Source organism: Arachis stenosperma, chromosome 7 (assembly GCF_014773155.1).
Source record: "Arachis stenosperma cultivar V10309 chromosome 7, arast.V10309.gnm1.PFL2, whole genome shotgun sequence".
Lineage (NCBI taxonomy): Eukaryota > Viridiplantae > Streptophyta > Magnoliopsida > Fabales > Fabaceae > Arachis > Arachis stenosperma.
In genome coordinates, this window is record NC_080383.1 from 16,361,521 (window position 1) to 16,384,517 (window position 22,997).

General features: G+C 33.6%; 1 protein-coding gene across 1 annotated transcript; it reads left to right on the forward strand.

The window, feature by feature from the left end:
* The first annotated feature begins 1,261 nt into the window (after positions 1-1,261).
* On the forward strand, positions 1,262-1,567 carry LOC130940614 (NADH dehydrogenase [ubiquinone] 1 beta subcomplex subunit 7-like). The gene has a single exon (XM_057868811.1). It carries the CDS (start codon positions 1,262-1,264, stop codon positions 1,565-1,567), a length of 306 nt encoding a protein of 101 aa, XP_057724794.1.
* The last annotated feature ends 21,430 nt before the right edge of the window (positions 1,568-22,997 follow it).

The window sequence follows — 22,997 nt, forward strand, 5'->3', positions numbered from 1 at the left end:
CAAGTATTTTAGTTTATCAATTAAATAACTAGAAGATTAAATATATTTTATAATAATAAAATTATTATCATATTATATATACTTTGCCCCCACTGATAAAATTTTTTAGATCCGTCACTGATTCCAAGCATAGTTGTCAGAACCGAATCGGTGATCGAACTGGTGAGGTTACTGGGTCACTGAGTCACTGGTTCAACCGGTGGGTCACTGGTCGAACCGGTTAACTCGGTATAATTAAATAATTATATAAAATTTAATTATTTTACTAGTTTAACTAAATATCATCTAACAATTTTCAACTATCAACCTTATATGAAGACAAAAAATTAAATAATATATTAAAAAAATAATATTAATAGATATCATATAATCATTAAAAAATTAAATTGTGATTAATTAAATTTTTTGTTTATCTTTTTAATTTGTATATATTTAATAAAATTTATAGTTAAATAAAATGTAATTGATTTAAAAATGAGTGACTTTGAAATTAAAATAAATTGAATATAAGTGAAAAGAAAATATGCTATATGTATTATAATTTGTATATTAATTAATGAGAAACATTTCAGCCTAGTGGTAGAAGCATGCTTGCTTTATGTTGGAGGAAGGGGTTTGAACCCCATTTGGAGCATTTTGGAAAATTTTCCACGGCCCGGACCGGTCCGATTTTTGCCGAATTTGACCAGTTTTCACCGGTTCACACCGGGTTTGATCGGTTCTCTATCTTACACGGTCTAAATACTGGATCGGACCAGCATAGGATATGGTTTACGGGTTTTTCGGTCGAACCGGCCGGTCCCGTCAGTTCTGACAACTATGATTCCAAGTGTATGCTAACACTTTTATGATGAGATGATTTCTTCCAAGAAAACCCCCGAAAAATAATTAAACTATAATAGGTAACTATTTTGTGAACTTTTTTTTTAAATATTGAAGTCTACTTGGTGTAATTCACAAAAATGGCTAAAAATTCGTGTTTAACGTCGTCGTGGGATTTCTGATGGGCGCCATAAAAATAAAGACGATTTAGACGATTGAAACGTTAGCGACAACTTTGATGTTGAGGACAAAAATATACTTTACTCTAAAATATTTTGATCGAGTGTTTTTAATTTATAAAAAAAATGATTGGGTAAGAATTAAGATGCATGTTCAATATTGCGAGGGCAGTGAAGACAATATAAGGGAGGAAGCGCAGATAGCGAGCAGTGTGTTACAAAGAGAAGCAGTGAAAGTGATCGTGCAGAGAGAGTGAGAGATGGAGGTTCTCGGTTCATCGCAAAAGATGATAGCGACACAGGAGAAGATGGTGGAAGCGAAGGTTCCCCTTGCATACAGGGACCAGTGCGCACACCTCCTCATCCCTCTCAACAAGTGCCACCAAGCCGATCTCTACCTTCCATGGAAGTGCGAGAACGAGCGTCACTCCTACGAGAAGTGCCAGTACGAGCTCCTCATAGAGCGCATGCTTCAGATGCAGAAGATCAAGGAACGAGCCTCCCTTAATCACTCCCAATCCAAGGGCGCCGCCTTTCCCGTCATCCCTAAAACTGCCAATGCCTGATTCATTCCAGGTTTCTGCTTCTCCCTGATCTAAGGTTTTTCGGATTCATTCCTCATTCTTGAATGATTAATTGCTCTCGTTATCAATATTCTAGCGTTCCGATTCAGTAGGGTTATGGGATTGTTCACGCTTTTACTTGATTAGGATTAGAGAATGTTAGTTTCGTAGGTGTCTCTTTGTGGATTAAATTGGGTTTGCTGTTATCATAGGACCATAATTTTTGTTCACATTAGCTGAACAAACAGAAAAGTTTCATGCTTGTAGCTCGTAGTGTTAACCTTATCTTCTTTGGTTCTTTCTGACTCTATGAATGGAGAATGGGGATGTGAAGATTGATCCTCCTACTACCCAACCAATTAAGTTATATATATATTTTACCCCCTGCGTTGTGTGTGGAATGTGTTTTAAGTTGACTAGACTTCATTTTAATTTTATTATTGTATAAAACTGAAGAGCATGCGTGTTTTTAGTTGCAAATGATGGTTGGTTGGGCTTGATTTCAACGACTAAATACCCAAGATGGCACTTGTAATTTACATCGAGCCTTAAATTGATCCCTGAAATTTCAATTAACCCATTCTGAACTTTCACATTTTGATTTGTGACTTGCATTAGCCCCAGGTTCATCTCCATAAATCATAAACCCAGCTGAGTTGTCGCTTAAGCGACAGTGGCAACAATAGAGGTTGCTTAGAATGGCCTCAAGGAGGAGAGGGAGAGTAATAGTAAAGGGGTTTTTATGTGAATGATCTCTTCGTAGGGAGCGATGTAATTTGCACAACCACAAAATGACATTGTTTTCATTTGTTCACTGTTGCAACTTAACATGCCAATTTAACTTGCTGTTAACGGAGATAAACTAATGGATTAACGCTAGACACAAATTGGAATTCGGGAGATCGGATTCAGTTAATTGAAATTTTAGGTGTTAATTTGTGGCATGATGCAAATTTCAGGGGCGATTTTAGGTATATACTCAATTTCAACTTATTGTTGAAGATGGTAGGAGTTTGTTACTTTGACCCTATACTCATGGCTTTCCACTGGAGTTGATGTAAATTATGGTTGATTCGGTAGGTTATAGCACATACTTTAATATTGATGACTGCCTTTGTTCGAACAATTGGGGAAAAAACATACTAAGATAATTGCTTGTTGGAACAAAATGTGGATTCATGATTTTATGCACACATAATGTTAAATGATTAATTGGAACGGAAATCCTGTTACCTAGAACATGACTCAGCTGTTTCAAATTAGATTGTACGTTTTGATATCAGTTGCTTATTTTACTTTCCACTTCTTTTCTGTCTGTTCCCACTTGCTTGGGGTACTGGTACTGGTTCTGCCGATTGCTTTCTAATGCATATTATGTACTTTTGGCAGGAACCTTTGCTCGGGTGGGAGTTCCTTCATGTTTTTCAGTTGTGTGAAGTCGAAATTACCTTGGATTGTTTGTCCAGAGACTACCAAAGACTTTTTATACTTTAATTCTCGCAATTTCTCATCATGGACACATGTTTTTATTTTGAAAGTAATAAATTTTTCTTAACTCTTCATAAGTGGAGATATGGTTGGTTTGCCACTTCTATTCCCTGACCAATCATCACATATGTTTGAAATATTTTTGTTAAAGGATCTAGATCTCATTATATATCACTCAAGTACTGATAAACCCTGTAATTACGCAGTTGGATCAGGTTTAAACTAATGTTTTAAAATGATGGTAGAATATTATATTTTGGATAAGAAGTAGCAGGTATGGAAGAGTAAAGCTAACTTATCCTGTGGAGATATTGCAGAACTTCATGGAATCAGTTTCAATGATCATGATGTATCATAAATGCCTAGATGAATAAATAAATGCTTAGTTTATCCCAATGATATATTAAGTATCAACAGATATGTTTTGACTCGAGAGTTTCATGGTTTTGTTGGTCTTCAATTTGGATTTTACTTTGATATACAAGCCTGAAATCTTTACATCTTGAATCAAGCTACCCAGAAAATCAAATGGGCATAGCGATTAAAATAATTTGTTTGAAGAAATATTACACACTCACACACACCACGTTAAGGGTTACCATTCACTATTAGTCTAGTCAAGTCCTGAATCCGGATGCACATATTGCAAGGCAAACATCGATAAAGTTTCAATGTTCACAAGTTAAAACTTACAACAACTGAAGTGTAACATCGAATCACTGAATCCTTTTCATTTTTTTTGTTTTTTTTCTTGGTCAGGTGTGTGGGCCGGTAACAAACCAACCCTCAATCCTTTTCTTTCGATTGAGATGTTCGTATCTGGAGTGGTGTGCAGTAGTATTCTGTAGTTTCATTTCTCTGTAGTTTCATTTCTTACTTTGCTATTGCACACCACTCCAGATACGAACATCTCAATCGAAAGAAAAGGATTGGGGTTGGTTTATTACCGGCCCACACACCTGACCAAGGAAAAAAAATGAAAAGGATTCAATGATTCGATGTTACACTTCAATTGTTGTAAGTTTTAACTTGTGAACATTGAAACTTTATCGATGTTTGCCTTGCAATATGTGCATCCGGATTTAGGACTTGACTAGACTAATAGTGAATGGTAACCCTTAACGTGGTGTGCGTGAGTATGTAATATTTCTTCAAACAAATTATTTTAATCGCTATGCCCATTTGATTTTTTGGGGAGCTTGATTTAAGATGTAAAGATTTCAGGCTTGTATATCAAAGTAAAATCCAAATCGAAGACCAACAAAACCATGAAACTCTCGAGTCAAAACATATCTGTTAATGCTTAATATATCATTGGGATAAACTAAGCATTTATTTATTCATCTAGGCATTTGTGATACATCATGATCATTGAAACTGATTCCATGAAGTTCTACGATATCTCCACAGGATAAGTTAGTTTCACTCTTCCAAACCTGCTACTTCTTTTCCAAAATATAATATTCTACCATCATTTTAAAAACATTAGTTTAAACCTGATCCAACTACGAAATTATAGGGTTTATCAGTACTTGAGTGATATATAATGAGATCTGGATCCTTTAACAAAAATATTTCAAACATATGTGATGATTGGTCAAGGAATAGAAGTGGCAAACCAACCATATATCCACTTATGAGAAGTTAAGAAAAATTTATTACTTTCAAGTAAAAACATGTGTCCATGATGAGAAATTGCGAGAATTAAAGTATAAACAGTCTTTGGTAGTCTCTGGACAAAAAATCCAAGGTAATTTCGACTTCACACAACTGAAAAACATGAAGGAACTCCCACCCAAGCAAAGGTTCCTGCCAAAAGTACATAATATGCATTAGAAAGCAATCGGCAGAACCAATACCAGTACCCCAAGCAAGTGGAAACAGACAGAAAAGAAGTGGAAAGCAAAATAAGCAACTGATATCAAAACGTACAATCTAATTTGAAACAACTGAGTCATGTTCTAGGTAACAGGATTTCCGTTCCAATTAATCATTCAACATTATGTGTGCATAAAGTCATGAATTCACATTTTGTTCCAACAAGCAATTATCTTAGAATGTTTTTTCCCTAATTGTTCGAACAAAGGCAGTCGTCAATATTAAAGTATGTGCTAGAACCTACCGAACCAACCATAATTTACATCTACTCCAGTGGAAAGCCATGAGTACAGAGTCAAAGTAACAAACTCCTACCATCTTCAACAATAAGTTGAAATTGAGTATATACCCAAAATCGCCCCTGAAATTTGCATCGTGCCACAAATTAACACCTAAAATTTTAATTAACTGAATCCGATCTCCCAAATTCTAATTTGTGTCTCGTGTTAATCCCTTAGTTTATCTCCATTAACAGCAAGTTGAATTGGCATGTTAAGTTGCAACAGTGAACAAATGGAAACAGTGTCATTTTGTGGTTGTGCAAATTACATCGCTCCCTACGAAGAGATCATTCACATAAAAACCCTTTGACTATTACTCTCCATCTTCTCCTTGAGGCCATTCTAAGCAACCTCTATTGTTGCCACTGTCACTTAAGCGACAACTCAGCTGGGTTTAGGGTTTATGGAGATGAACCTAGGGCTAATGCAAGTCACAAATCAAAATGTGAAAGTTCAGAATGGGTTAATTGAAATTTCAGGGATCAATTCAAGGCTCGATGTAAATTACAAGTGCCATCTTGGGTATTTAGTCGTTGAAATCAAGCCCAACCAACCATCATTTGCAACTAAAAACACGCATACTCTTCAGTTTTATACAATAATAAAATTAAAATGAAGTCTAGTCAACTTAAAACACATTTCACACACAACGCAGGGGGTAGGATGAAAGGAACGCTTATAGGTTTCGTTTCGTAGCCCCTCCTGCCGCAGTGTGCACTAAGTCGACAGCTTCTTTGTCGAAATGAGGTTGAGCTTGTTCTAGTAAAGAAGAATCTTGTTGAGGTTGAGACTCTATTTGTAAAGATCTAAGGGCTTGTATTCTTGATTGTATATCATAAAAACGTATCATATTTTGCACATGAAGATAATGCATTCTTCTAACATGATAAATACATTTATTCTTAATACTTTGCCTAACGATTTTTACTGATTTTATGATTTTCATTTGTTGTAAAAACCTTTTAGTTTTAATTATTTTCTTGTTCACCTTTTTTATTTCTTCTTTCAATTCAAAAGATTCAGTTATTAATTCTCTTACTTTCATTTCTATTGCCATTACTCTTATTTTCATATTTCTTCTAACTATTTTTAAAGATTTAAGCTTTCTATGAAACTCTTTCATGTTATAAGAACAGGGATAATAACTAAGAGAATAAAGAAGAGAAAGATAGTAAGTTTACAAAGATGAACTTGTACTCTTATTGCTTGCAAAGTTGATACACTTCTTGAAGATAATTACAAATATTTATGAAGTAAGAAGATATAAGAGTAGAGAGATTTCTTGGGCTTTCAAGTATTTGATGCCCTTGAATGAGTGAGGCCATTGGTATTTATAGACCTCAAATGGTGACTATTTGGGTACTATTTGCCGACAGTACTGTTTGCTTTTACTGTTTGCCGACATTTACTATTCTGCCGACATTCACTGTTTGCTTTTACTGTTCTCTTTTTATTTTTTACTTTTACTTTTTACTTTTTTTTTTACTGAAATCATTTTTCTTTATGATTGGGCTTTTACATTCATTGCATATACAATACTTTTTACATCTCAAATGGGTCTTGAGAGTCTTGATAGTAATGAGCTGGGCTGGACTGGACCACTTCGTCTTCTTCAAGAGGTACGGTTTGTATTGCTTGTAGAGAGCTTTGAATATCTTCTTCTGAGGTTGCCGCTGCTAGGGCTGCCATAATTTGTCGCTTCTGTGCTAAGAATTGGGTCTCTTTTTTATAAGCTATTTGTTCATTGGTGGTGCTTGAGGCTGTTATTGCTGGACGCTTTTGTGATGTTGTTAACCATTGATCAATAGCTGCTCTTCTTAGTAAATTTATATCATATTTGTTCCACCATTTAATGAGCTGGGCTGGACTGGACCACTCGTCTTCTTCAAGAGGTACGGTTTGTATTGCTTGTAGAGAGCTTTGAATATCTTCTTTGAGGTTGCCGCTGCTAGGGCTAATAATTTGTCGCTTCTGTGCTAAGAATTGGGTCTCTTTTTTATAAGCTATTTGTTATTGTGGTGCTTGAGGCTGTTATTGCTGGACGCTTTTGTGATGTTGTTAACCATTGATCATAGCTGCTCTCTTAGTAAATTTATATCATATTTGTTCCACCATTAATTTTATTACTCTTACTAGATATTGTAGTTGGAGATTCTTCATATGCTGCTGAATCATATTCCCATGTCATAATCCAGCTTATTCCCATGGCTGCTATGAATGAAATGAATTTATATTCTTGTAGGAATGATGACTTGCTTTTAAAATATTCATACGCCATACTGGCTTCTTTTGGGAAGAAAGCTTCCATTGGTCCAAAGTTCTGGAACCATGCTTGAAACCATTTGGAAAATTGTAATGATATCCCCTTTCTGAACCAAATAAACCAAGAATGGGGACTTGGTGATAGAAATAAAATATGATTCCAGGCTTCTTGATAATCATAGTAGGTATAGTTCTGAGGTTCAAATTTTAATGAGAAGCTTTTAGACTGATATGGGGGTATTTCCCACTCTTGCAAGGATAATATTTTTATAATTTTTATTTTTGAATAAATAGGCTGCTTGGTGTTGGAATCTCTGTAATGTGTTAATTCAACGGATCCGGTGTCTACTAATATGAATTCATAAAATTTTTGGGTTTTTTGTGGGTTAATAGGAATATAATGGGAAGTATTTGGGAAGATGGTCTTGTATAGGATTTTTCTGTCTTTTTTGAACCACTCTTTTTCAATGGTTAATATCTTTATAGGATTGGGTTTTTCATAGTAAGAAAATTGTTCTTTCAAGGGTTAAGTATTATAGAGGTCAGATGGTTGTAATAATGTGAATTTATTATTAGTAGTAATTAAAGGGCTCTTAGAAGGTGATGACGATGATGGTGCGGCTTTTACAACCTGTGACATTGTCGTAGGTCTTAATGATAATTGTTTTGCTGGTACAACAGTAATAGGTAATTTTGTTTCTTTTATTTGGTCAAAAGGTTGACCATAATCTTCACTAGAGGCTGCTTTTTGCTCCATTTTTTCCCTGCAAAAATTCTCTAGTAAGAAAGTAAGGGAGTGAATTTAGTTCTCCTTTTATATGTTCAATAGTAAATCGAAACATGATAAAATAGCTTGCCATCTTGCAAATATTTGTTTTGAAACCAAATTTTGACATCATTTTCTAAAACATTTGGCTGCTTTACAATCAGTTCTTATTAAGAAGGTTTTATTAAATAAATCTTCTTGAAATTTTGAAACACATAATACTATGGCAAGTATTTCTTTTTTGACTGTGGGGTAGTTCTTTTGAGCTTGGTTCCAAATTCCTGAATGATATTTTACTATTTGTTCTTTTGAGCTATTAGGAGGTATTTGTTTAAGAATTCCTCCATATCCTAATTCTGATGCATCTGTTTCTACAATTAATTTAGCCGATGGGTCTAGTATACTTATGCAAGGTATTTCTTTTACTGCATTTTTATTTTTATTATTATAGAAGTCATTTCTTTTGTCCATGGAGGTGGATTTTTTCTTAGTCTCTTATAAAGAGGTTCGCATGTAACTTATTCCGGTAAGAATTCTGCTACTAATTTAAACATCCCAAAATCTTTGTAGTGTTTTTTGTCAGTTATTTCATTTGGAAATTTATCTGCAAATTCAATGGCTCTTTTAATAGGTACTATAGTTCCTTGATAAATTTCATATCCTAAGAACCTTACTTTAGTTGTAAAAATTTTCATTTTTTTTTCTGATAAAACTAATCCTTGTTCTTTTATAATATCCATGAATTTTTCTAGACGATATATATGCTGCTTTATTCCTTTTAAGTATACTAATACGTCATCAAGATATACTATAGTAAATTCTATATGCGGGTAAAATATATTATTCATTATTTCTTGGAATTTGCTTGGGGCATTTTTCAATCCTTGAGGCATTACATTCCATTCATAATGTCCAAAGGGTACTATAAAAGCTGTTTTATATCTATCTTCCTCTTTTACTGCAATTTGATAATATCCTGATTTTAAATCAAATTTTGAAAGATATTGCTTATTTAATTTTATTAAATCACTTTTATTTGGTAAAGGATACCTAATCCATTTTAATACCTTGTTTAGAGGTTTATAATTGATAACTAATCTTGGAGCACCTCTTTCTATTTCAGATGCTTTCATCACATAGAAGCCTGTACAACCTCAGGGGTGATTTTGAAGGCCTTATTAGTCCCTTATCTAGATATTCTTGTATTTCTTTTTTACAATATTCTAGATACTATTTGTTCATATGTATCGGTTTTGCCTTTGTTGGTATATCATTTTCATTAAACCCATCTTCATATGGTAAAGATATTTTATGTAATTTTCTATATTGAAAAGCTGTGGGATTTAAACTACATAATTCTGTCTTAATTTTTTCTTCAATTGCTTTTATTTTATCTTGTATTTCCGGAGTTTGTAATTGTTCTTCTATTCTTTTATGTGTAACTTCTTGGTTTAAGTAGTTAATTTGTCTTGTCTTCCTTTCTATAATATTAACTTGACGCGGTAAGTGTTGTAAAATTTTCTCTTGGCTCAAACAATTAATTTGTCTTACTTCTGTTTTGATAACACTAACCTGTGTAGATAGGTGTTGTAACATATTGAGCTCATGCTGTTTTGGTTTGGTAAGAAATTCAAAATGAACAGGATGATTGGAGATTCTTGTACAAGTTATTCCGTCGATGTCGACATTAAAGGGATATAATAATAAAGTAAAAGGATTTCCTAATATAACTTGATGAGATATATTTCTTGCTAAAAAGAATGTAGTGGCAAAGCATACACTATTTTTACAAATTTTTGCTTTCGATAACTTATAGTCTATAGTCATTTTGTCATTTTCTGCCATTAAGACTCTTTCTGTAGTTTTCTCATAATATGTGGGTATTAATCCTTCTGATACAATTAACATCAGCTCCTAAATCTACCATAGCTATTAAATCAAATTTTCTTCTCCTACTATTAAAGTTATCATAGTGAACCATTTTGGCTTACTAATAATGTTAATATATTTATAATTTTCTGTACCCAGGTTAATATAATTCTCGGGAATTGTTATATTACTAGTCCCTCATTATTTTGCAAAGATTGTCTTGGATTTTTATTCTGTTTTCTCCTTCTATTTAGTAATCTGTAGTCCATATTATATTTTGTTGTTTTAATTCTGAAACTTCTCTTTTTAACTTTTTTATCTCTTCTTTGAGAGAATTAAGGGAAACTTCTTCTTGTGGGTTTTTAAAATGATTATAAATTTCTTTTATTTCTATTGGTCTTATTTCTTGCTTACTTTCTTCTTCTTTTTTAACTAATTCAGCTAATTGTCTTATAAACTCATCCCTTAATGGCGTATCTTCTACCTTGTCAATTATTTTGACTAGTGTAGAAGTTTGTTCTTTAGTTAAAATATTTACAGTTTTTTCACAGTTTTTACAGTTACATAATCCATTCCTAAACAATTATTATTATTTTGTTCCTCACTATTTCCTTCTGAGCTCTCTTATTCTGATATAAGGTCTAATTGTTGTATAAAATAGTCTTCAGTTTCAGAAGAATCCTCATAGCTTGATTCTTCATCTGATTCTGAATTGATTAGTATGGCTGTTAAAGCATGTTTAATCTCTTTATTTTCTATTTTATTTATTTTCTGTTATGTCGTACACTTATTAGCATAATGTCCTTATTTTTTACATTTCCAACATGTTACTTGTTTTTTCTTATTAGAAAATTTAGGTTTTCCTTTAGGGATTTTATGAAATTTTTTATGATATTTCTGTTCATAATAAAGGGGTTTGTCTATATTATATTTAGGTTTTTTATAAAATTTTTTTCTTTTTAACTTTATGCTGTCCACTAGGTGCTTTTTTAGGAGTTATTCCATATTGATAACAGAAAGTCCCAAGCACTCTTTTTTCCGTGATACTATATTGTTTTATTTTTTGTTGTATCTTGGTATCTGTGCATATTTCTATACCTGTTTGTACTATTATATTATGCAATTGTCCAAAAGTTAATGAATTATAGGGAATCTGGGTCCCGAACTGTGTTTGTAGTTTTTGTAATACTTTTTCAGAGAATAATTTTGGTAAGGCCGCTACGAACCTTTCTTTCCAGAAAGGTGCATGTGCATCATCTCTTATCATGACTTTTGACATAAAAACATCTTTATACCATCTATAATCAGACATGGTTGGACATCTTAAATTCATTAATTGAGTTTGTATCCTATCTTTAAAAATACTGGGATCTCCTACAAAATTTTTAATAATAGTATATATTAATGTGGATGTAGCGTCTGATGACTGATCTTCTTGTTTAATACTATTAATAATTAATTCTTTTTCTTGTTGAGGTTGAGACTCTATATTATTAACTTTAAGAGATACCAGATTCCAAAATTTTAGTGACTCATTAATAGGAATATTAGAAAGGAACTGCCATGATGGACCAGTTTTCTTTAATTGTTACCCAAATTATGCTATGAATTTAAGAAATGAATACACATGGCAAGCCTTAAAATTGCAAGTAAGATCTGATGAGACAATTATAAATGAGAAATATGATCCATTCGAAATAATCTATAGAATATATTATAAAATTACTAAGGTTAATTATGACTTTAAAGCATTAAGACAATTCTCAAAAGAAGAAAGGATAATCATGCATGCAAATCTAAAAATATCTAATATACAAACTCCTAGAAGATTAAGACATGAAGAATTAAAAAGTAAAATGCCTGAAGAATGGATAATACGTGATGGTATTGAAAAACCACAAATACAAAATACTAGAATAAGAGAAATAATCAGAGAAGGACCTGATATTAGAATTAGGATGAATAGATCCCAATCATTAAGAATTCCTGATAATGTTGAAACTATTAGTCATAAAAATTCTATAGATAACTCATCAATAGGAAATATGGATAATATTGTAGGAATTGACAATAGAAGGCCAAGTATAGCCACTTCTGTATATAAATCACCTTCGGAATTTGATCCAATGGAATCACAAGTTTTATCAGTAATTATAAAGGAAGAACCATTTGAGATTGATAAAGAATGGATAAGACAAGATTTTAATGCTGATTATAATAAACCCCTAAGAGATTGGTATTTTACCAACCATTCAGAAAATAAAGTTATTAGACTAAGAGAACTATTCTATGATTTTATGAAAGAAAATAGAATTAGTTTATACTTCTTTGATTGGTACGTTAATTATTACTCTAGACCTGATAAGAAATTATGTCCTTTAACAAAACCAACTATTGTTTGGAAAACAAGCTCAGGATCGGTAATAGAATCTGAATATCCTCCTAAAGAAACTATTAAAATACCAATTGGAAAAGACCTAGAAGTTGAAGCAACACCATATAAAGATAGCAATGCAGAAGGAAATATAGAAAAAAGAGATATTAAGAAATTACATCAACAATTAAACTTTACTAATACCATGTTAGATATAATGAAAAATCAATTAGGAAGAATAGAAAATATGGAAAAAATCATTAAGGTAGAAAAATCCATAGGAAAACCTATATATAAATTACAAAGTTTAGATAATATTAGCTTAAAATCTAAAGTAGAAACAGAAGTTGAAGAACTAAAAGAAAAACTTAGAAGTATTAGTCTAGGAAAATTAACAATTAATACATTACAAAAGGAAGAAGAATTAGAACTAAATAAAATATCCTATAAAAGAGATTATCCTAAAACCAGAAATTATTATCCTAGACCATCACCAGTAGATGTAGGCCTAGAAGAGCGAACACAATTAGTACAAAATAGTTTTTCAGGATCAGACTTAGTAGAATGGAATATAGATGGATTAAGTGAACAAGCCATTTTAGATCAAATGTGTAATATGACTATGGCTGCAACTGCCTATAAGATGAAAAAAGCTTCTGATAAAGAAGCAGCAATTATGATAACCCAAGGATTTACAGGACAATTAAAAAGTTGGTGGGATAATTTTCTCAGCATCCAAGAAAAAGAATTAATTATTAATAGTATTAAACAAGAAGATCAGTCATCAGACGCTACATCCACATTAATATATACTATTATTAAAAATTTTGTAGGAGATTCCAGTATTTTTAAAGATAGGATACAAACTCAATTAATGAATTTAAGATGTCCAACCATGTCTGATTATAGATGGTATAAAGATGTTTTTATGTCAAAAGTCATGATAAGAGATGATGCACATGCACCTTTCTGGAAAGAAAGGTTCGTAGCAGCCTTACCAAAATTATTCTCTGAAAAAGTATTACAAAAACTACAAACACAGTTCGGGACCCAGATTCCCTATAATTCATTAACTTTTGGACAATTGCATAATATAATAGTACAAACAAGTATAGAAATATGCACAGATACCAAGATACAACAGAAAATAAAACAAGAAAGTATCACGGGAAAAAGAGAGCTTGGGACTTTCTGTTATCAATATGGAATAACTCTTGAAAAAGCACCTAGTGGACAGCATAAAGTTAAAAAGAAAAAATTTTATAAAAAACCTAAATATAATATAGACAAACCCCTTTATTATGAACAGAAATATCATAAAAAATTTCATAAAACCCCTAAAGGAAAACCTAAATTTTCTAATAAGAAAAAATAAGTAACATGTTGGAAATGTAAAAAACAAGGACATTATGCTAATAAGTGTATGACATAATAGAAAATAAATAAAATAGAAAATAAAGAGATTAAACATGCTTTAACAGCCATACTAATCAATTCAGAATCAGATGAAGAATCAAGCTATGAGGATTCTTTTGAAATTGAAGACTATTTTATACAACAATTAGACCTTATATCAGAAGAAGAGAGCTCAGAAGGGAATAGTGAGGAACAGAATAATAATAATTGTTTAGGAATAGGATTATGTAACTGTAAAAACTGTGAAAAAACTGTAAATGTTTTAACTAAAGAACAAACTTCTACACTAGTCAAAATAATTGACAAGTTAGAAGATACGCCATTAAGGGATGAGTTTATAAGACAATTAGCTGAATTAGTTAAAAAAAGAAGAAGAAAGTAAGCAAGAAATAAGACCAATAGAAATAAAAGAAATTTATAATCATTTTAAAAACCCACAAAAAGAAGTTTCCCTTAATTCTCTCAAAGAAGAGATAAAAAAAAGTTAAAAAAAGAAGTTTCAAAATTAAAACAACAAAATATTAATATGGACTACAGATTACTAAAAATAGAAGGAGAAAACATAATAAAAATCCAAGAACAATCTTTGCAAAATAATGAAGGGACTAGTAATATAACAATTCCCGAGAATTATATTAACCTGGGTACAGAAAATTATATAAATATATTAACAATATTAGTAAGCCAAAAATGGTTCACTACGATAACTTTAATAGTAGGAGAAGAAAAATTTGATTTAATAGCTATGGTAGATTCAAGAGCTGATGTTAATTGTATACAAGAAGGATTAATATCCACAAAATATTATGACAAAACTACAAAAAGAGTCTTAATGGCAGAAAATGACAAAATGACTATAGATTATAAGTTATCTAAAGCAAAAATTTGTAAAAATAGGGTATGCTTTGCCACTACATTCTTTTTAGCAAGAAATATATCTCATCAAGCTATATTAGGAAATCCTTTTACTTTATTATTATATCTCTTTAATGTCGACATCGACGGAATAACTTGTACAAGAATCCCCAATCATTCTGTTCATTTTGAATTTCTCACCAGACCAAAACAGCATGAGCTCAATATGTTACAACACCTATCTACACAGGTTAGTGTTATGGAAACAGAAGTAAGACAAATTAATTGTTTGAGCCAAGAGAAAATTTTACAACACTTACCGCGTTAAGTTAATATTATAGAAAGGAAGACAAGACAAATTAACTGTAACACCCTACCATACAGAGTCTTATGCTTAAGTCATAATTCAGAGATGGCAAGGTATTACGACCTCTAAAATAAAAATTTAGTACGTATAGTAGTATGAATGATTGATTTTAACTAGGAGCCTTTGTAGAAAAAGGGGGTAAACAAAAACCGCAACTCAAAAGCGCATCACTCCGATCGATAACGTAACGAACAAGGATAAACCAACGCGAGATTATATATATACAAAGGAGTGTCAAAAACAGGAATATCAAGACTCAAGATCCGGCTGCGAAGATAACCGGTCCGAGCATAGCAGTATATACATATGATGAAATAAGGAAAACCCCAAAGGAAACCCAAAGGGACACAAATACACAAAACCTATTCTCCAAAATCTCCCATAAGAGGAGTCATCACAGTTTGTATTATTTAATGGAGATAAGAGTATCTAAGCAAAACATATAAACCAAAACATAGTCCCCAAGAACAAGGAATCTTCGCAAATCTAGAAGTCTCCAGCATGCATCAGCGGGACACCTCACGTCCTGCATCTGAAAACCACAAAATCCGCATGGGTGAGAACCAGAGGTCCCCAGCATGGTAACAGCTTCCACATATATAATACATAATAAATAGAGGAAAGCCAAAGGCAATCCTATAACTTCCTCCAGATAATATCAAAGCTTATAAACAAGCTAAACCATATAAGGGCATCTGACTAAAGATTCTTCAGTCTAACTAATACTTCCCTTTCCAATTCCTTCAAACCTCCCAACCACCAGCAGGATATAATATAGCAACCACAGTTATATCAAACAAAGAATATCAAATAAGAGCAAGTAAGACATTTAGACAATTAGCGAGTTATATGCAGTCAAATAGGCAATCTCAAACAATTCACATAATATGCATATGATGAATGCCTGTCCCTAGTGGCTGATGATATCATCTTGTCGGTTATAGAGCCAACCCGACAAGTCCTGGTCGCTAACCATTGGACTGTCCCTCTGTCGTGCATCCCCAAACTCGAGTTATACTCGTTATAAACTTGATCATAAACATGATCCATATCCATCACCCTCACTGGTGAATATTTACGGGGGTTCGAGCTCATCCGGGCCTTTCACAGTGCCCGGCCACACTTACGACATAGGGTCAACAGAGTATCAAGTCTCAACCTGGAGCACGTGGTGGCTAGCCACTGCTACTACCCAGGGAAACTCGTATCTCTGATAGTGGAAGTGCAATTTACAATTATCAATAATTCAGCATCAACATGCATGAATTCTCATCCATGGATCAACATCCATATCAGCCATCCGGCTCACGGTTCAGTCCAGAACCAGCCAATATTCATAGCATACACAGCTATTCCGGCTCACGGTTAAATCCATAACCAGCCATTTCTTTAACAATTACAGCCTTTCGGCCCATGGCATAACCAACACTTCCACCACCATCCTCCGCATCTCACATAATCATCTTGATCCTCATTGATCATACATTTTTCCCTTGCTTCACTCGCAAGTTATCACATTCACTAGCCCCTTTCTAATAGCTAGGCATATTATGATGATTTAAGACATGAATGGTGAGATCGGAGGCTTAGAAGTATGAGATTTGGCTTTTAAAACTCAAAAACCAACTTTGGGATGAAAACAGGGCCGCGCATACGCGCACTCCACGCGCACGCGTGGATGGCCTCGAAAACTCATCGACGCGCAAGCGTCGAGCACGCTAATGCGTGGATTCCAAACTTGCCCATCGACGCGCACGCGTCAACCACGCGTACGCGCGGCTGTTCTCGTGCCCCAGGCACAACACCGGCACAGTTCTGGCATAACTCTCGGGAAAATGGCTGGGCATTGGGTGCAGCACAATCGGTGCGCCCGCGCACATCACGCGTACGCGTGGATGGCACTTTTCGGAAGATCGGCGCGTACGCGCCAGGTGCGCCCACGCGCAAGGGGTCATTCTGCTAAAAATTTTCTAAGTTAAAAGCTGCAGAATTTCACAGATTTAAACCCCAATCTCCCAACGGACATAACTTCCTCATTTTAAATCGTTTTTCACCCGTTCTTCGAACGGCATGGACATCCCGGATCCAATTTCATTTCTAAACAGATTTAATACAAAACGGAGATCCGTAGTCCAAGTTATGTCCCGTCAAAGTATGCCCAAAAACCATAATTTCATACAAAACCACAATATGCCATTTTCAAAACAAACCATTTTCAACTCCTTTCAAAGTCAATCAAAACATGCCAATTTCATCCCTTTTCTTTGAAATCAATCAATTCAAAATGTATCAAATTCAACATCAAGCCTCCTCAACTCACACATTGACACATTACCACAATATACATAATCACTATCTCATCATTTTAGCCCACTTCACCCAAGTGGCTCAAACTCAAACATATGGACATATCATATACTATTCCTCATGCCAATTTTCAACAACACCAATTCCAATAAACCATTAATGTACACAATCAACATCATACTCACCTTCAACATGGTTCAACCCACAATTCAACCATAACCAAATCATCAAGCATATATCACAACATGCATATTTCTTCATACATCATACCACCAAGGTATCAATAATCATCATCACATATATGACCACATCATATATATCTCAATCATTCAACAACATCAACCATTCAATGCCTATCTTAGGGCCTCTAGCCTAAGTATTTCCTACCACATTACATATTAGATACGGGAAACCGAAACCATACCTTAGCCGATTTTCCCAAGCTCCACCGGAGCACTTCCAAACCACTTATCCACAAGCTCTCAAGGCCTCAACACCTCCAAGAACAGATTTTTCACCACCAAACCCTTTCCAAGCTTTTCAAAGTCACCAATCAAGCTCCAATATTCACATACACACAACCTAAGCCACAATTATCATACCCATACACAACATCTCAAAACCCCAAACATCATAAGACAACAAAATACACTAGGGTTGAGAATCTTACCACACCCAAGGTCCAAGGAGACAAGATTAACCTTCTCCTTCAAGAGAGTTGGGTCCTATAACATCAAAGAACCCAAAATCTCAACATTTCACCCAAGAAACTCGAAAATAGGGGCTGAGATTTCGAACAGCAACACGTGGCTTACCTCAAGATTGATTATATGGGTTTTGTAGAGCTCTCCGCGGTGAACGCGTGGCCGCAAACGGGGCGGCAATCGGAGCTCTAGATCAAAAGTTATGGTGATTTGAAGATCAACCAAGGGAGAGAACTTGAGAGAGTGTTCTTCCTCCCTTTCTTTCTAATTTCAGCTTGTGTGTGTAACAAATGAGGAGAGAGAGTGCTGAAAACTAGGGTTTTGGTTAAGTTATGTTGGGCCAATGACCCACTTTGGGTCCAATTGGCCCGGTTTGACCCGTTCGGTCCAATCTTGGTCCGAATTCTATAAAATTGGTACCAAAATTCTCGTCTCAGTCTCCTCTATCACATTTAGCCATAAAAATCACATTTTAGGCTTTCTCGAATAAATTCTCATTTATGGGTTAATTAGCCGTTAATTAACCGGGTTTTACATTAACTACTTAAACCAAGAAGTTACACATAAAAGAATAGAAGAACAATTACAAACTCCGGAAATACAAGATAAAATAAAAGCAATTGAAGAAAAAGTTAAGACAGAATTATGTAGTTTAAATCCCACAGCTTTTCAATATAGAAAATTACATGAAATATCTTTACCATATAAAGATGGGTTTAATGAAAAAGATATACCAACAAAGGCAAAACCGATACATATGAACAAAGAGTATCTAGAATATTGTAAAAAATAAATACAAGAATATCTAGATAAGGGACTAATAAGGCCTTAAAAATCACCCTGGAGCTGTACAGGCTTCTATGTGATGAAAGCATCTGAAATAGAAAGAGGTGCTCCAAGATTAGTTATCAATTATAAACCTCTAAACAAGGTATTAAAATGGATTAGGTATCCTTTACCAAATAAAAGTGATTTAATTAAAAGATTAAATAAAGCAAATATCTTTTCAAAATTTGATTTAAAATCAGAATATTATCAAATTGCAGTAAAAGAGGAAAATAGATATAAAACAGCTTTTATAGTACCCTTTGGACATTATGAATGGAATGTAATGCCTCAAGGATTGAAAAATGCCCCAAGCAAATTCCAAGAAATAATGAATAATATATTTTACCCGCATATAGAATTTACTATAGTATATCTTGATGACGTATTAGTATACTCAAAAGAAATAAAGCAGCATATATATCATCTAGAAAAATTCATGGATATTATAAAAGAACAAGGATTAGTTTTATCAGAAAAGAAAATGAAAATTTTTACAACTAAAGTAAGGTTCTTAGGATATGAAATTTATCAAGGAACTATAGTACCTATTAAAAGAGCCATTGAATTTGCAGATAAATTTCCAAATGAAATAACTGACAAAAAACAACTACAAAGATTTTTGGGATGTTTAAATTATGTAGCAGAATTCTTACCGGGAATAAGAGTTACATGCGAACCTCTTTATAAGAGACTAAGAAAAAATCCACCTCCATGGACAAAAGAAATGACTTCTATAATAATAAAAATAAAAAATGCAGTAAAAGAAATACCTTGCATAAGTATATTAGACCCATCGGCTAAATTAATTGTAGAAACAGATGCATCAGAATTAGGATATGGAGGAATTCTTAAACAAATACCTCCTAATAGCTCAAAAGAACAAATAGTAAAATATCATTCAGGAATTTGGAACCAAGCTCAAAAGAACTACCCCACAGTCAAAAAGAAATACTTGCCATAGTATTATGTGTTTCAAAATTTCAAGAAGATTTATTTAATAAAACCTTCTTAATAAGAACTTGTAAAGCAAAACCCCAAATATTTTAGAAATGATGTCAAAATTTGGTTTCAAAACAAATATTTGCAAGATGGCAAGCTATTTTATCATGTTTCGATTTTACTATTGAACATATAAAGGAGAACTAAATTCACTCCCTGACTTTCTTACTAGAGAATTTTTGCAGGGAAAGAATGGAGCAAAAAGCAGCCTCCAGTGAAGATTATGGTCAACCTTTTGACCAAATAAAAGAAACAAAATTACCTATTACTGTTGTACCAACAAAACAATTATCATTAAGACCTATGACAATGTCACAGGTTGTAAAAGCCGCACCATCATCGTCATCTTCTAAGAGCCCTTAATTACTACTAATAATAAATTCACATTATTACAACCATCTGACCTCTATAATACTCAACCCTTGAAAGAACAATTTCCTTACTCTGAAAAACCCAATCCTATAAAGATATTAACCATTGAAAAAGAGTGGTTCAAAAAAGATAGAAAAACCTTATACAAGACCATCTTCCCAAATATTTTATATTCCTATTAACCACAAAAAACCCAAAAATTTTATGAATTCATATTAGTAGACACCGGATCCGTTGAATTAACACATTACAGAGATTCCAATACCAAGCAGCCTATTTATTCAAAAATAAAAATTATAAAAATATTATCCTTGCAAGAGTGGGAAATACCCCCATATCAGTCTAAAAGCTTCTCATTAAAATTTGAACCTCAGAACTATACCTACTATGATTATCAAGAAGCCTGGAATCATATTTTATTTCTATCACCAAGTCCCCATTCTTGGTTTATTTGGTTCAGAAAGGGGATATCATTACAATTTCCCAAATGGTTTCAAGCATGGTTCCAAAACTTTGGACCAATGGAAGCTTTCTTCCCAAAAGAAGCCAGTATGGCGTATGAATATTTTAAAAGCAAGTCATCATTCCTACAAGAATATAAATTCATTTCATTCATAGCAGCTATGGGAATAAGCTGGATTATGACATGGGAATATGATTCAGCAGCATATGAAGAATCTCCAAGCATACAATATCTAGTAAGAGTAATAAAAATTAAATGGCGGAACAAATATGATATAAATTTACTAAGAAGAGCAGCTATTGATCAATGGTTAACAATATCACAAAAGCGTCCAGCAATAACAGCCTCAAGCACCACCAATGAACAAATAGCTTATAAAAAAGAGACCCAATTCTTAGCACAGAAGCGACAAATTATGGCAGCCCTAGCAGCGGCAACCTCAGAAGAAGATATTCAAAGCTCTCTACAAGCAATACAAATCGTACCTCTTGGAGAAGACGAAGTGGTCTAGTCCAGCCCAGCTCATTACTATCAAGACTCTCAAGACCCATTTGAGATGTAAAAAGTATTGTATATGCAATGAATGTAAAAGCCCAATCATAAAGAAAAATGATTTCAGTAAAAAAAAAGTAAAAAGTAAAAAGTAAAAAATAAAAAGAGAACAGTAAAAGCAAACAGTGAATGTCGGCAGAATAGTAAATGTCGGCAAACAGTAAAAGCAAACAGTATTGTCGGCAAATAGTACCCAAATAGTCACCATTTGAGGTCTATAAATACCAAAGGCCTCACTCATTCAAGGGCATCAAATACTTGAAAGCTCAAGAAATCTCTCTACTCTTATATCTTCTTACTTCATAAATATTTGTAATTATCTTCAAGAAGTGTATCAACTTTGCAAGCAATAAGAGTACAAGTTCATCTTTGTAAGCTTACTATCTTTCTCTTCTTTATTCTCTTAGTTATTATCCCTGTTCTTATAACATGAAAGAGTTTCATAGAAAGCTTAAATCTTTAAAGATAGTTAGAAGAAATATGAAAATAAGAGTAATGGCAATAGAAATGAAAGTAAGAGAATTAATAACTGAATCTTTTGAATTGAAAGAAGAAATAAAAAAGGTGAACAAGAAAATAATTAAAACTAAAAGGTTTTTACAACAAATGAAAACCATAAAATCAGTAAAAATCGTTAGGCAAAGTATTAAGAATAAATGTATTTATCATGTTAGAAGAATGCATTATCTTTATGTGCAAAATATGATATGTTTTTATGATATACAATCAAGAATACAAGCCCTTAGATCTTTACAAATAGAGTCTCAACCTCAACAAGATCCTTCTTTACTAGAACAAGCTCAACCCCTACAAGCCCAACCTTTACAAGTGGTATCAGAGCCTGCCCAAAGGGAAGGTATCTGATAATATTTATAAAGAAATTATTTTTAACTGGATTTTTATTACAAATGGCACTAACCTCTTCCCATGAACTTCCTGAGTCCCTATCTAAAAGTCCTCGAGAATGCCATCTGGACTAGTTACGAACGAGTCAAAGCTTGCAGCTTAAGGACGTCTAACTCTAAATATCAATACTTGCTTGAGTTTTCTGCTCAATAGAAAGACTTCAGCTCTCAATCTCAATAGTAATGAAATCGATCTCTTTACGGCTTCTGACTTTGGAAGTAGAAGCTAGAGGTTTGTGAGGAACCGGCCACTTCTTTATATACGACTTGTCTTTTTCTTCTACTAAAAGCCGCTCCCTCGGTTCACGTCAAAGCCAACCGAAGTCACTTTCGGAACCATACTTCCTACAGCTAACACGTGTCCAGCAGGAACGCGTAGTGCAACATAACGTAAGCTGCTATACCAAATCCCCCGCAGGCCATCGGGGACCGAGTGGTAAGGCCATGATCCGCTACTCTACCTCAATTCACCATTTTGAACTTTATACAGAAGGTTTTTCCGTACCAGCTCCTTCCACGGGAATTGGGGATTGAAAGTCTCTAGGTACCAAAGGCCGATGGTTTGGAAACTCTTTCGTAAATCTGACATGGGCGCCCAGAGGAGCCGACAGTTCAATAAATCGGAGCTCTCCCCGGCTGTGCCGTACCGAGTCTTCAGTCAACTGGTGGAATACATTGCATCAACCTGGGAGCATTAGCCGATCTGGTACATCAATACATGTTATATATATATATATATATATATAT

Coding starts and splice junctions, on each gene's coding strand:
- LOC130940614 (XM_057868811.1), top strand. CDS start 1,262: ATGGAGGTTCTCGGTTCATCGCAAAAGATGATAGCGACACAGGAGAAG.